The sequence below is a fragment of the Oncorhynchus gorbuscha genome, linkage group LG11, assembly GCF_021184085.1.
Source record: "Oncorhynchus gorbuscha isolate QuinsamMale2020 ecotype Even-year linkage group LG11, OgorEven_v1.0, whole genome shotgun sequence".
Taxonomy (NCBI): Eukaryota; Metazoa; Chordata; class Actinopteri; order Salmoniformes; family Salmonidae; genus Oncorhynchus; species Oncorhynchus gorbuscha.
In genome coordinates this window covers 52,607,106-52,623,836 of record NC_060183.1, presented here as the reverse complement: position 1 = coordinate 52,623,836, position 16,731 = coordinate 52,607,106, and the positions used below count along the sequence as shown (strand labels likewise).

At 43.1% G+C, this 16,731-nt stretch overlaps 1 protein-coding gene across 4 annotated transcripts in view; it reads left to right on the top strand.

The window, feature by feature from the left end:
- LOC124048917 (colorectal mutant cancer protein) overlaps nt 1-16,731 on the top strand; it is a 127,127-nt gene that overhangs the window by 75,379 nt on the left and 35,017 nt on the right. For all 4 annotated transcript variants that reach the window (XM_046370093.1, XM_046370092.1, XM_046370094.1 and 1 more), the window contains 3 exons: nt 1,401-1,543; nt 6,005-6,168; nt 9,631-9,837. In XM_046370093.1, coding sequence (XP_046226049.1) covers nt 1,401-1,543; nt 6,005-6,168; nt 9,631-9,837 — 514 coding nt within the window. The remainder of the gene's footprint in view (nt 1-1,400; nt 1,544-6,004; nt 6,169-9,630; nt 9,838-16,731) is intronic.

The following is a 16,731-nucleotide window of genomic DNA, read 5'->3' as shown; positions in this document are numbered from 1 at the left end:
TGAATTAATCTCCCAGTGTCCGGTGGAAAGCAGATGGAACGGGTTCTCCTCTAGGTTTTTGCCTGTGCTTAGCTCCATTCTGTTTCTTTTTTTATTTAACAACTTTCAGTCCTTAATGATTACAAGCATACCTATAACATGATGCAGCCACCACTATGTTTGAAAATATGGTACTCAGAGAGTGGTACTCAGGAATGTGTTGTATTGGATTTGCCCCAAATATAAAACTTTGTATTCAGGACTAAAAGTCATATTCCACATTTTGTTTGTATTATTACTTTATTGCCTTGTTTAAAACAGGATGAATGTTTTGGAGTATTTTTATTCTGTACAGGCGTCCTTGTTTTCACTCTGTCAATTAAGTTAGGTATGTGTGGGGTACAGAGATGAGGTAGTCATTCAAAAATTATTTTAACCACTAGTCCATGCAACTTATTATGTGACTTGTTAACCACATTTTTTACTCTAACTTATTTAGGCTTGCCATAACAAAGGGGTTGAATACTTGTTGACTCGAGGATTTTCAGATTTTTCAGCATTTTTATTAATATGTAAACATTCCTAAAAACATAATTCTACGTTGACATTATGAGGTATTGTGTGTAGGCCAGTGACACAATCTCAATTGTAATCAATTTTAATCCACTACGTGCGGTATAGGGTCAGTCAGCTTGCATTTCACATGGAACATTTCCATATTTGAAAAGGACAAATTCTCACAACCGGTTTATACTGTATGAGAGGTATATATTTCCATATTTAATAATGCATAGCTAATCACATGAAATGGCTGTATATTGCTGTTTTACAGATGAACTAATGTTAAGCCTACAGTATATAGGCTGCATCTCAGAGGGGTCAAAGAGACATCTAAAGGTTCTCGCAGGTCATTTTTTCCAGATATGAACCATGTTAACTATATTCAAAGCTTTTAGGATTCACACGATGCATGGTTACTGTGTCTGCTATTATTAGATGAATAGCTCACACCCTACAAAACAAAAAGATCTGTAATTTCTTCTTCTAGATTCTGTACACCATCAACGTGTGTGTGTGTGTGTGTGTGTGTGTGTGTGTGTGTGTGTGTGTGTGTGTGTGTGTGTGTGTGTGTGTGTGTGTGTGTGTGTGTGTGTGTGTGTGTGTGTGTGTGTGTGTGTGTGTGTGTGTGTGTGTGTGGTCATGAAAACAACATTGAAGTAAAAAACTGGAATTTGTAAGAATTTCTTCTTTTGAAAATATGTGTGAGTCATACCCGTCTTGTTGCCAGATCTGTGTTATGCTTTAGCCGATGCCATTTGCCATGACAGCATTATCCAAGCACAAACATATCTGGCAACAAGGCTACTGTCATATCTGTTGGACCTAACTCAGACATAACTTTGTGACCCTCTGTCTCCCAGGGAGGAGGATGAGTTTTCGGAGCTGCGTTCAGAGCTCAGCCACAGCCAGCAGGAGGTCAATGAGGACGGACACAGCCTGGACCAGGACAGGGCGTCCGTCTCACTGCCTGAAAACCACTCCACCCTGGTGACCGCCGACATGGGTAAGGAAAGACCCAATGTGCTTGTCCTGCTTGACTGTATATCAAGTTAAAACTTCTTACGGCTGCAATCCCGTTAACGGGATTGATATGACAACAGCCAGTGAAAGTGCAGGGCGCCAAATTCAAAACAACAGAAATCTCATAATTAAAATTCCTCAAACATACATGTATCTTATACCTTTTTAAAGGTAATCTTGTTGTTAATCCCACCACTGTTTCCGATTTCAAATAGGCTTTACAGCGAAAGCACCACAAACGATTATGTTTGGTCACCACCGACACAGAAAAACACAGCCATTTTTCCAGCCAAAGAGAGGAGTCACAAAAAGCACAAATGGAGATCAAATTCATCACTAACCTTTGATGATCTTCATCAGATGACACTCATAGGACTTCATGTTACACAATGCATGTATGTTTTGTTTGATGGAGTTCATATTTATATTAAAACAATCTCATTATGCATTGGCGAGTTACGTTCACTAGTTCCAAAAACATCCAGTGATATTGCAGTGGGCCACATCATTTTACAGAAATACTCATTATAAATGTCGATGAAAATACAATTGTTAGACATGGAAATATAGGTATACCTCTCATTTGTAAAACCGCTGTATCAGATTTCAAAACAACATTACGGAAAAAGCAAACCATGCAATAATCTGAGAACGGCACACAGGAAAAATATATATATATCCGCCATGTTGGAGTCAACAGATATAATATTTCCTTAACTTTGATGATCTTCATCAAAATGTACTCCCAGGAATCCTAGTTCCACAATAAATGTTTGATTTGTTCGATAATGTCCATTATTTATGTCCATGTAGCTACTTTTGTTAATCCAAACGCTTGTGCAGGCCCAGCCAAATGTTGGACGAAAACTTCAAAAAGTTATATTACAGGTCGTAGAAACATTTCAAACTTCATTTCATCCGGCCCCACATCACAGTAGAAGCCTCATTCATGTTTCTAAAGATGGTTGACATCTAGTGGAAGCCTTAGGAAGTGCAACATAACCAATATCCCACTGTGTATTCAATGGGGGCTGGATTGAAAATCGACCAACCTCAAAAATCTTCCCACTTCCTGTTTGGATTTCTTCTCAGGTTTTTGCCTGCCATATGAGTTCTGTTATACTCACAGACATCATTCAAACAGTTTTAGAAACTTCAGAGTGTTTTCTATCCAATACTAATAATAATATGCATATATTAGCAACTGGGACTGAGGAGCAGGCCGTTTACTCTGGGCACCTCTGGGCACCTTTCAGCTAAACTACTCAATACTGCCCCTGCAGCCATAAGAAGTTAAGCTAAACCCATGTATAATCAACTCCTGATAACGTCACGTTACTTAAGTGCAAACTCTGTTTAAGAGCAGTGAAATTCACCCAAACCCGATTACATTCTTTTGACTTGCTCCAAATATCTTCATACTCCGTTTTAGTGGACACATTCCCAACAGCCCCAAGCCATTGCCTTCTACACAACCAGTAGAATGAATGCACTAAATGGCATATATTATTATTATTATTACATACAAATGTATGTGGACAACCCTTCAAATTAGTGGATTCTGCTATTTCAGCCACACCCATTGCTGACAGGTGTATAAAATTGAGCACACAGCCATGCATTCTCCGTAGACAAACATTAGCAGCAGAATGGCCATACTGAAGAGCTCAGTGTCTTTCCATGTGGCACCGTCATACAAGTCAGACTTTCCAACAAGTCAGTTAATTACATTTCTCCTCTGCTAGAGCTATGCTAGAGCTACCCCGGCGATCTGTAAGTGCTGTTTTTGTGAAGTGGAAACAACTAGGAGCAACAACTGCTCAGCCGCGAAGTGGTTAGGCCACACAAACGCATAGAATGGGACCGCCAAGTGCTAAAAATCGTCTGTCCTCGGTTGCAACTCTCACTACCAAGTTCCAAACTGTCTCTGGAAGCAACGTCAGCACAATAACTGTTCGTCAGGAGCTTCATGAAATGGGTTTACATGGCCGAGCAGCCGCATACAAGCCTAAGTTCACCATGCACAATGCCAAGCGTCGGCTGGAGTGGTGTAAAGATCGCCGCCATTGCACTCTGGATCAGTGGAAACGAGTACTCTGGAGTGATGAATCACGCTTCACCATCTGTCAGTCCGACTGCCGAATCAGGGTTTGGAGGATGCCAGAAGAATGCTACCTGCCCCAATGCATAGTGCCAACTGTAAAGTTTGGTAGAGGAGGAATAATGGTCTGGGGCTGTTTTTCATGGTTCGGGCTAGGCCCCTTAGTTCCAGTGAAGGGAAACAGTTTGGTCAAGGCCCTGTCCTGTTTCAGCATGGCAATGCCCCTATTCACAAAGAGAGGTTGATACAGAAATCTTTTGTTGAGATCGTTGTGGAAGAACTCGACTGGCCTGCACAGAGCCCTGACCTCAACTCTATCGAACAACTTAGGGAAGAGTTGGACCGCCGACTGCGAGCCAGGGCTAATCGCCAAACATCAGTGTCCGACCTCACTAATGTTCTTGTGGCTGAATGTTAGCAAGTCCCCGCAGAAATGTTCCAACATCTAGTGGAAAGCCTTCCAAGAAGAGTAGAGGCTGTTATAGCAGAAAAGGGGTGACCAACTCCATATTAATGACCATGATTTTGCATGAGATGTTCGACGAGCAGGTGTCCACATACTCTTGGTCATGTAGTGTTTAAACTCTCACCGATCAACTGCTTTGATCAGTGGTTATTTTGAATCATCTCTTCCATAGAGAGACTGTTCCCTATCTGTGTATGTCCTCCCTTGATGAATGGCCTGTTACAAACCAGTGGCTATAGGGTTGATGGCACACAATGCACATTTATAGGCTTCTACAGGAGCAGTTATGTGTGTGTGTGTACATGTGTGTCTCTGACAGAGTGAGTGTGTGTGTGTTTGTGCACTCTCCCACAATGTACAATTGATTCAGCACTCTGCTAAATCAATTTTCCACTGTGGGGGAGTGCACAAACACACTGTTGGGTCTGTAACAGAACCATTTCCCCCAAACAACACTGCACTGCAAGGCAGTTCCTTCAAGATGCTATTAATAGTCCCCTCTATCAGTGGTGCTGAGAGCACCCAGCAATCAGTTGTCAACGGTAAAGAGCTTCATCGCTTTTTCTTATTCATCATCCTCAACGTTTAGCAGAGCGCTAGAAGAAAAACATCTTTCAATCTTCGCAGTCCTTCGTCCCTGGCTGTAGCCGTGGCAATCTTATCCCCACACGGACAGGATTTCACCAGTCAGGAAATTGTTTTCAAGTTTTGTTCATCTTCACATTCCTTCGCACTGTGCTAATTGCATTTGCATTGTTGGCAGAATCTGCACTTAATGGGGGCACTTGGGGAAATACATCCGCCACTCTCCACATTTTAATTTCCCACACAATGTACCCAGGCTCTGTTTGGTCTTGGACAATAATAATAATCATCATCTTCATTATTATTTTGGATGCAATATGGAAGCAGATGCTAACCATCGACATGCTTTGCAGGGATTGTATTAATATGCTAATTGAAATGAGTTTCCGATGAGCTCATTTGATTACCTCTGGAGATAAGAAGTTGAGAGTGAATAGTGAATAGGGAACGGAAGCTCTGAAAGTGATGATGAAGCTTTGGTTGGAGCTAGTTACAACCCCAGGTTTGTGGGTTTGATTCCCGCAGGTCTTAACTGTAGGTTAATGTACGGAATGACAATATTGTCATAATATATCATAAAAAAGAATGGTCCTGCTTGTATCTTCATCACTGTTGTCTTTCTCTCAGATAGTTATGTGGTATGTGTTGTGCTCTAAGCAGAAGATGTGTGTGATGTGTTTTACTAGCCTGCAGCATTCCTCCAGTCAGCCTCGGTATTCAGTTAAACCATTAAGCACATGGCCTGTTATTAGTATGTCACTAGTTTTCTTTCTTTCTTTTATTTGACCTTTATTAAACTAGGCAAGTCAGTTAAGGACAAATTCTTATTTTCACTGAGGAACCTAGGAACACTGGGTTAACTGCCTTGTTTAGGGGCAGAACAACAGATTTTTATCTTGTCGGCTCGGGGATTCGATCTTGCAACCTTTCGGTTACCAGTCCAATGCTCTAATCACTAGGCTACCTGCCGACTAGTACACAATACATCATCACTATGCTGCTATGCTAACAAGGTCACCTTACCCATGCAGACTACAGTAGTTGTGTTGTTCTTTGCACATTGAGATTTTAACTATTTTCTCCTAGGTCTGTGTATCTTGCTCTAGCCCTATTATTTCTCCCTGTATCAGGCACACTGGCATTCATTCATCTGATACCAGATCAGTTTATTTGACCCTGGCCCTGGGCTTCCTTGTTGTAGACTACTGCAGTGACCTCAACTCTGTTTGTAAACATTGATCTGTTCCTAGACCAGTTATATCTGACCCCGGCCCTGTGTTGTCTCCGTGTAGAAAATTGCAGTGACCTGAACTCAGAGCTGCAGCGGGTTCTGACGGGGCTGGAGAGCGTTCTGTGTGGGAGAAAGAAGAGCACATGCAGCCTGTCTGTGGCCGAGGTGGACCGCCAGATAGAGCAGCTGACCACCGCCAGCGAACACTGTGACCTCGCCATCAAGGTAAGACACCAGGAAATGACTTGCGGCGAAGACTGAGACCCGTTCTAGAAAATCCATTTCCTTCCTCATTATAAACACAATTAATTGGGAGTTAACAGTAAATGATGATAAAGAGTGGCCAGAGTGAGAAAAAAACAACATGCAGGATAGATGAATATAGGTGAACCCAATACTGGTGTGCAAACCTCTCCTATCAAATGCATTCACAGACACTGTAAATAAAAGAGAGTGAGATTAGTTATAATAACACACACTGTCATATGATGTTGAACTGTCCTGCTGGAACAGAGCCACTTCCAGTAATCAGTCAGTAGGGGTCCTGGGGTGACCCTGGGTTGGACCCAGCAGTAACCAACCGCCTGTTTCAGCCTGGGGGCCGGGGCCTGTGTGAGTCAGACTGATGTCAGCCTAATGTCTGACTGATAGGTGCGTGATGGTGGTCCCCACGGTGATGCTTCAGCTCTGGTAATGGAACCCTGTCTGCCTAGTTGTCGTCTTCGCAGCGATGTGAGTGCCAGCAGTCCTGATGGGAATTCAGTCTGCTAGCTATTGGTTTCCTCGCAAAATTATTATACAACACACACACACACACACACACACACACACACACACACACACACACACACACACACACACACACACACACACACACACACACACACACACACACACACACACACACACACACACACACACACACACACACTGAAAGATGAGGGGGGGGGTGAGAGAGGCAGAGTGAAGGACGTAGAAAGAGCAAGCGATAGACTGAAGGGAGCTCCTTGCCTCATACACCTAGTGATTTCACTGAATATGAGCTGACGGCTCAATGGAAATATGTCCTTGGTGTTAAGACTACTAAAGGCTTGACAGACAATCACCATCACTGGCATTCCTTTAGTGACAGTCACAGCCCACTGTAATGTGGGATAATGTATTTACTTGGCTTTATTTAGCCAAGTAATAGATAGCTAAACAAACTACAAGTATGTACACACCCCTTCACATTAGCAGATTTGGCTATTTCATCTAAACCTGTTGCTGACAGGTGTATAAAATTGAGCGCACAGCCCTGCAATCTCCATAGGAAAACATTGGCAGTAGAATGGCCCATACAGAAGAGCTCAGTGACTGTCAACGTTGCACCGTCATACAGTAGGATGCCACATTTCCAACAAGTCAGTTCGTCAAATTTCTGCCCTGCTAAAACTGCCCCAGTCAACTGTAAGTGCTGTTATTGTGAAGTGGAAATGTATAGGAGCAACACCGGCTCAGCTGCGAAGTGGTAGGCCACACAAGCTCACAGAATGGGACCGCTGAGTGCTGAAGAGCATATCGCATAAAAATCGTCTGTCCTCGGTTGCAACGCGTTCTAGACGGTTCTGAGCTTCCAACTTTGTGGCAACAGTTTGGGGAAGGTCTTTTTCCTGTTTCAGCATGACAATGCCCCCATGCACAAAGCTAAGTCCATACATAAATGTTTTTTTGTGACTGGTGTGGAAGAACTTGACTGGCCTGCACAGAGCCTTGACCTCAACCCCCCGGAACACCTTTGGGATGAATTGGAATGTCGACTGCGAGCCAGGCCTAATTGCGCAACATCCGTGCCGACCTCACTAATGCTCTTGTGGCTGAATGGAAGCAAGTCCCTGCAGCAATGTTCCAACATCTAGTGGAAAGCCTTCCAAGAAGAGTGGAGGCTGTTATAGCAGCAAAGAGGGTACCAACTCCATATTAATGCCCATGATTTTGGAATGAGATGTTCGACGAACAGGTGTCCACATACTTTTGGCCATGTAGTGTATCTACATTTTTTAACAAACAAATTGAACTTGGCTATCAAATTCAGTTTGTGATTCCAAAACTGAATCCTAAATCCTAAAACGGGATGTGAAAGAAGTCATTGAACACTGTTCTTGTATTTAATTTCTCTCCCTTTTGTTGGCTGGTCACAGTGGACACAACCAGTGCTAATCGATTAGGATGAGGACAAGAGCTTTCTCCTTGTGCTTGAAAGAGAGGATATCGAGCTGGCTTTTTCCATTATGAATCTGACCTCACTTAATCCTAATCCAATTACCTTTTGTGGGAAGAAAAATGGACGCCTTCACATTTCCAGTTGAGGCTTAATCCCAAACCGATCCCTGGAGTCGTCTCTAGACTGGGTTGTCCTAATGGTGTCACCCTCACAAAAACACATCTAAAATAACGGAATGTATGTTAGTTGATAGAAACAATTATTGTCCAATGAGTATGAGAGGTGGATCGGATACCATTTTTCCTACACCGACCTATCCAGTCCTTTCAGATTTGCGAGGAGAGTCAGCCAAGGGTCTAGACAAGATAGTAATTACTAACAATTGGATACCACAAAATTGGGGAGAAAAGGGGGTAAAATTCAAACAAAAAAAACAGAGGGAGAGAGAGATAGGGGAATATGAGGAAAGGAATGAGAATGAAATCCCAAGTCTCATTGGCTGTTGTAGATCCCAGACCAGCCTAGCACTCAATCTCCCTAACCCGAGTGATGCGACAAGGATATCCCTACAAGACAAACCCTCCCTAACCCGGACGACGCTAGGCCAATTGTGCGTCGCCCCATGGACCTTCCAGTCGCGGCCGGCTGCGACAGAGCCTGGGCGCGAACCCAGAGTCTCTGGTGGCACCACTGCACCACCAGGGAGGCCCCTCCTTTTGTCTCTGTGTCTCTTTGTCTGTCTATTTCTGTCTCTCTGGCTGTGTGTGTGTCAGTTGAGAGTGAGATAGAGGGATTAGAGGGCTAGCTGGATGGAGGGATAAGTGAGATTGACGCTCCGTGGTGGAGGACAGATGAAGGCAGGACTCAGGCCTGTCTACACACCTATGAATCACTCACCAGAGATGAGGGTCTGTAGAGGCAGACATGGTCATAGACTCCATCCCTCTGCCATATCTCACACTCACTCACGCACACACATGCGCACACACATAGAGTTATACACTCTGAAATATGGGCACTTTGGGAGATCAGGGGTTTGTTCCACTGGATAAAAATAGGAAAAAGACACATGTACATACATCATAGTCTAGGATGCTTGTTCTACTTGTGTCAATTGAGACACATGGTGTAGGGCTAAACTACCCACAAATTATGAACATGAAATTGGTGAACTGACAGGGGAAAATCCTGTGTGAAAATGTATGTGCCTGACGTGTTTGTATTTTTGTTTTGTCTGTCTCACTTTTGTTTTGTCTCTGTTCTTTGTTTACATTTTTTCCATGAATTTTTCTCATTGTTCAAGGTACCTAAAGGTTCTTCTTTTTGATGCCATTTTCATTGAGTCCCAGAGAAACCAGAGTCATTCACATTTGGTTACTAGAATTGTGACCATGTAATCGCAATCTCAACACTATACATACTGCTCTGTAAAAATGTGTGCCATGAAACAACATTCCCCCTCTGTCCTTTCCTCCTTTCCCCAGACGGTGGAGGAGATCGAAGGGGCCCTGGGCCGGGACTTCTACCCCAGCCTGTCGGAGGAGCGGGTGCGCTGGGAGAAGGAGCTGGCAGGCCTGAGGGAAGAGAACGAGAGCTTAACAGCCATGCTGTGCTCCAAGGAGGAGGACCTGAACCGCACCAAGGCCACCATGAACGCCATCCGGGAGGAACGCGATCGCCTGAGACGACGGGTCAGTCAGCTGTGTCCGGTTGAATTTTTTTTCATTTGGTCATTTTGTCTGGAGCGACACAATAGAGCTGTGTACCTATGAACCTTTCTATGTGACTGTGTTGGTGGCTGATAAACTGGGATGCAATGTTGCTTATTTCCAAGGCAGGTTTAATAACATTTTGATTGCCTCTAGCCCATAACAGAAAATACATAGTACATTGTATCTAGTGAGGTGGGAGGAAGAAAGAAGTGGATCAAATTAGCAATGCATGTTTCTCAGTTTTCTTTCTGTTTCATGTTTTTATTGGCTCCCAAAATAGTGGAGTGAACTTGAGCCTGTTGCCAAATCTCCAGTAAATGTGTCCTAGTGTGAACCAGTTCTAGGCAGAGAACGAAGACCTGAATCAGACTGAATCAAAGAAGTCTCTGCAAAGAGGCTCTAAAATGTAATTATGGTCCGCCATTTCCATTGTTGGATTGAATGATGAGCGGCGAGGGGTTAATATATACACATGATCTCTGATGCGTTGTCGCTAGGCCACTGCTCTGACGTACGCGCGCTTCCGTCTCTAATTACAACATGTTTATTCAGGGACGTCTGAAGGAGAAGAAGACATTACTGGGCAGGAGCGGCCAGACACATGTATTTATCCACACTTCTACAAGAATGAACCCTTTGAATTCTCCAGCTGCAAACTGAGACCTGCTGTCTGAACCAAACAATGGAATTAATACGTAGAGCACTTTTAGACACATAATCAAATCTGGTGTCCTAAGGCTTGCTGAAGCTGGTTAAGGCGGTAATGCAATTGGGTCTTTCTATGAACTAGGGTACCAGTGAGGATGTCCTACACTGGACAACTTGTTACAGCTGTTGATAAGTCATGTCATTAGTTTAAGATATAAGGAGGATCATAGCTATATTCGATACAATTAACGAGTTGATTTAACATCTATGTTTTAACCCTTTATCATGGTTGGTGTCTTGATGGAGTGATAAGTATAATTTTTTTGTCTTTATCTGTTGTGGTCTAGTACTGTATTTTTGCTATCTAGGGCCATCAACTTTAAGTGCTGCCTGTCTTCCCAGTGACCTACTTATTGTGTGAACTGCTGACTGCTCATAATTTGCAGATAGTTGTTGACACATCAACCAGGATCAAGATGCAGGGCAATTTGTGACTTGTTTTGGTAATCAGTGGCTGTATTGGAGGGGGAGTGGTTTCACCTTTCCTAGGCAGTCAGCAGTTAGTACAGGAAGGTGTGCTTTCCACCTCTGCTAAGCAATTAGTGTTAGTTCTTCAGTTTCCCAGCTGCGGCTGTAAGCCGCGGTTGTGGTGGTTTTGTCGCAAAACAAAGACCGTTGCCAAAACAAAGATGGTTCTACCGAGTTGTTCGAGGAAGGAAAGAGAGGAATGCTCCACACCACTCTCTCACTTGAGAATCTTACCTAGTTATTTATAGATGATCTCATTTTGCTCCTTTGTAGCTTTATCAACTGTGTGTGTGTTTTCTATACCTGTTTGCACCTGTAGGCTTCACAGACGCTCTCCACCCCTTGGCTGCAACCCTTCTAGTTTAGTGTAGCCTGCGCGTACAACTCATGTGGAATTCCTGATCTCTGGCAGCGTTTGGAACTGCAGATATTGGGTAAGAACGCCGAGTTCATCTCAGCCTATGCTGCCCTTCAGTCCCTTGCCTTTTTGGCCCTGACCGAGACATGGATCACCCCATCTCCTCATTTGAATTTCATGCTGTCACTTGTCCACTCAAGCTTAACATTATTGTCATCTATTGCCCCCCAGATGCCCTTGGAGAGTTCCTCATTGTGCTTGACACCTTGATAAGCTAATTTCCTGATGATGGCTCACCGCTCTTTGTACTTGGCAATTTCAACCTCCCAACATGTGCCTTCAACTCATTTCTTTCCAACTCTCTCTTCCCCCCCACTTGTCTCTCTTGACTTCACCCTTACCCAATCCCCAACAACTTACAAGGTAGGCAATGCGCTTGACCTCATCTTTACAAGAGTCCGCTCCTGCAGGTTTGTGCGCTACAACATCCGTAGAGTATGGCCCTAACCCACACAGGAAGCGGCGCAGATCCTAATCCAGGCACTTGTCCTCTCCCATCTGGACTACTGCAACTCACTTTTGTCTGGGCTCCCTGCTTGTGCCATCAAACCCCTGCAAGTTCTCCCATGTCACCCCGCTCCTCCACACATTCCATTGGCTTTCAGTCGATGCTTGCAAGACCATGGTGCTTACGGAACAGCTAGAGGAACTGCCCCTCCCTACCTTCAGCCTATGTTCAAACCCTACACCCCAACCGAGCACTCCATTCTGCAACTTCAAGTCTCTCGGCCCTTCCACCCCTACAGGAGGGCAGCTCCTGCCTAGCCCAGTCCAAGCTCTTCTCTGTCCTTGCACCCCAATGGTGGAACCAGCTTCCCTCTGAAGGACACCAGAGTTCCTGCCCGTCTTCCGAAAGCATCTGAAATACTACCTCTTCAAAAATCATCTTAAATAATCTTCTTCCCCCAACCCCTCTTTCTAGCTCTGACTCGACTGATAGCTACATTATTGAGATGTTCTATTCTATTCCTGTGATATGTGGTTGTCCCACCTAGCCATCTTAAGATGAATGCACTAACTGTAAGTCGCTCTGGATAAGAGCATCTGCTAAATGACTAAAATGTAAATGTAAAATGTATGGCCGTGTAAATTGTAATTTATATCATATATTAAGCATTAGTCTGTTAAATTAGACATCGCTTGAACCCTGTAAGAATTCCATATCTAACTGTCAGACAGTGTTTTTGTATAAGAGAGTTCAGACATGTAGTGTAACTACTTAACATTTCGTGTCTCCTTAGTTTTCACCCCATAACATGTTTTCATGGGCACACAAATACAATAAATGTATGCATTGCAAAATTGAATGCTTCTAACCGAAAGAGTCACATACTTAACCTAAATGGATACTGTCATTAATGTGATTATTTAATAATTATACATAATACTTGTTGGATGTGCATTTGGTGTCCAGCTGATTGGTTACGCCATGATATTTTCACACATCTTCTGATCCCGGAAGGAATTTTCCGAATGACAGTCAAGTGACGAACAGCTGTCGTGATAGTGCATGCGATGCAGCCAACAGCCCGAGAAAAGTTGACTGCGAGGAATGTCCAGAATCTTTTGGTGTCTCACACCAGTGAATATAGTTGTCGTTGGATCTACACTGAAGAAAAATATAGATACAACATGTAAAGTGTTAGTCCCGTGTTTCATGAGCTGAAATTAAAAGTCCCCGATTTCCATACGCACAAAAGCGTATTTGTTGTGCAAAAATTGGTTTATATCTCTGTTAGTGAGGATTTCTCATTTGCTAAGATAATCCATCCACCTGACAGGTGTGGCATATCAAGAAGCTGATTAAACAGCATGGTCATTACACAGGTGCACCTTATGCTGGGGACAATAAAAGGCCACTTTAAAATGTGCAGTTTTGTCACACAACACAATGCCACAGATATCTCAAGTTTTGAGGGAGTGTGCAATTGGCATGCTGACTGCAGGAATGTCCACAAGAGCTATTGCCAGATAATTTAATGTTAATATCTCTACCATAAGCTGCCTCAGTGTTTGCTGAGTGTTTGCTGAGCAGTATTTCCGTCTTTAATAAAGCCCTTTTGTGGAGAAAAACTCATTCTGATTGGCTGGGCCTATGCCTTCCCAGGCCCAACCCTGCCCAGTCATGTGAAATCCATAGATTAGGGCCTAATTAATTCATTTAAATTGACTGATATCCTTCTATCAACTGTAACTCGTTAAAATCTTTTTGTGTTCATATTTTTGTTCAGTATAATATCCCTAGAGAATTGATGTTGAACATCTGTTGTCTGCTTGATTTACAGCAGGCGCGTTAGATTGAACAGAGAACGCTTCACGCAAATGAATTCATGTCTTCATATGTTTTTGTGCTTTGAATTGGACACTGAGTCTACTGTGCGCAATTGTGTAGGATAGACTATCGCGCAACACTCTATTCCTATGAATTATTCTGAATATAATGACAACAAATGGCATATCCTAGTGGGCTTATTCTAGTAATGGGTCATTTGTGAACGACTATAAGAGCCGGCTCTTGTAGGTGAACGTTGGGAGCCTGCTCGCATATTAGAGGAGCCGAATCTATTTATAAAAATATTTTTTTAAATGAAGATATGAATAATCAAAAGATTTAAATGAATTAAGTAATAGAATTAAGTCATTCAAAGAATGAAAAAAGGAAATGAAATAATACAGGCCTAAATGCTCAAGCGCACACACATTTGTTCTGACTGTCTGCTCAGACTAACAGCCACACCTGTTGTTCCTGTCAATCAGACACGCAGTGTCAACCAATGAACCAAAGGTGTGTGAGGGAGGGCGGAGCCAAGTCACTCAGTCACACACTTAGCAGAGGAGAGAGAGGAAGGACAGCTGGAAAATGAGTCAGAAGCACAGTAACATTTGGATGCATTTTAATAATGTAGACAATGTTAGAGCACAGTGTAGAATTTGCCAAAACAAAAATTCATATAAAGCCGGTTCTATGCACAACCTACACCGGCATATGCGAACTGTGCACCCAACTGTGAAGCTAGTAGCTGTAGCGGAGCTTCGAGAAACTAGCAGGCCTGCTAGTGATAGTGGTGGAGCCAGGTATCCACTCAGTCAAGTAGGCCTACTCCGCTACCCACAGTAACGCAGTCTTCTATGGACCAGTGTATGCCAAAGTCTATGTCTGTAGCACAACAAGGCTTAATTGATATTGCATTAGCTAACATGATTGACACCGATTTCCAGCCATTTTCGATCGTGGAGTACAGAGGTTTTACAAATTATTGCAATAGTCTAATTCCAATGTACCTTATTCTAAGCATGAAAACCCTTTCAAAATCATTTATTCCACAACTGTACGAGAGCACACAGGCTTCAGTGCGGGAAAGAGTCCAAAAAGCACTGCAGTTTGCCTTACCACTGACCGCTGGACATCAAGGGTAACCACTTCTTACATGTTGGTTACATGTCACTTCATTGGAGATTTTACGATGTCTAGCTGACTGCTTTGAGTTCAGCGACAGACACACTTCAGAGAACTTGGCAGAGGAACTGTTGAGTGACCAGAGAATGGCAAGTAGATGGAAAAGTGGTCTGTTGTGTTAGCGACAATGCAGATAACATAACCAAAGCCATGAAAATGTTAATATGGAACCATCATCCATGTCACTCCCACACAATCAACCTGGTTGTAAGAGATGCTCTGAAGATGATGAAGCCCACTGTGGACAAAGTGAAAGCAGTTGTGGAATACTTACACAGGATCACAGTAGGTGCTGAAAACTAAAGTCTACACAAAGCCAGATGGGGATGTCTGAGCTGAGGCCTTAACAAGACTGCACTACAAGGTGGAATTCAACATTTTATTTGTTGAAGTGGTTTCTTGAGTCCAAGGATGCCATCATCTCTACCCTGGCCATTGTCAATGCACCTGTTGCTGCTCTGACCCAAGAGGAATGGGAGGTGGTGGAGGAGGTGTGCAGAGTCCTGGGACCCTTTGAGCAGGTCACTGTGGAGATCAGTGGAGAGAGGTACAGTAAGCAGTTATTACAACATCATTACTTAATCCAGTATTATATATGTATTTGAGCAGTAGATGAGAATCAGTAGACACAACATGAACCTGAACTAATAAGTTACTGTTCTCTCTTTTCAGCTATGCGATAACCTCAAAAATGATACTCCTGTGTAAGGGTCTGCAGTGTAAGGGTCTGCAGCGTAAGGGTCTGCAGCGAATCACAGCCAGCCGCTAGAGAGAGGCAAATGTACCCACAGGACATGTGACAGAGTTGATGGACACCCTATGTTTCTCAATGGACAGAAAGTTTCACAGAATGGAATATAACCACGTGCTATTAGAAACCGCTGCACTTGACCCCAGGTTTAAGAAGTTAGCCTTCAGTGATGCCAGAGCGATTGATGAGGCTCTTCAAAGAATAACCTCAGCAGCAGGGAGGGACACTCCCAACAGTCAGCTGGTCAGGCACCAGGGCAACAGGAAGAAGAGGGAGCAGATGGAGCAGAAACACCAGCAGTAGTTCCACAAAAGTCTGATGTTTGGATGCTGTTTGGCGAGAGAGCAACTGGGGATGCAGCACAAAGGAATCCCTCAGCAGATGCCATAATGGAGGTCCGATCCTATTTGCAGGAGCAGATCCTCTGAGCTGGTGGAGGAACAAGGCCTCTGTCTACCCACAACTTACTAAAGTCATGACAGGGAGACTGCATAGTTGCCACATCCGTTCCCTCTGAGAGGGTCTGCTCGAAAACGGGACAAATAATTACTGAGAGAAGAAACCGCATAAGCCCTTCGAAAATGAGGCAGCTTGCATTTCTGAATGCAAATCTCTCATAAAAGCAAAATATGGTCAGCATTGCTGTGTGCTGCTGGTTATAACATGGCAATAAAGAAGAGAGAGAAAAGAGGGACCAGTTTAATGTTTTAAGTGGGATGCTGCAGTTTTATACATTGTTATTTATTTTTCTTTGATATGGTGCAATATTCTATTATGCTGTTCAGATTGTATTAGTTTTGAATGGTTAGATTTATATGCACTTGTTTATATACATTAAAAAGTTATACTTTAAATGTAATGTTTAATAGCATTCTTTTTCATAACAAACCAATACATTTTTAAATACATTGTGGTTAAGGTAGAGTATGATTTTATTTAATAATTCAATTAGAATCGTTTTAGCACCAATCATAGTCAAACTATCGCAAACTGTTTGACTTGAAAAAATACAAAACATATATTTTTTTAAAGAGCCGTTTGGGATTCAAAAGAGCCAGCTCTTTTTGGTGA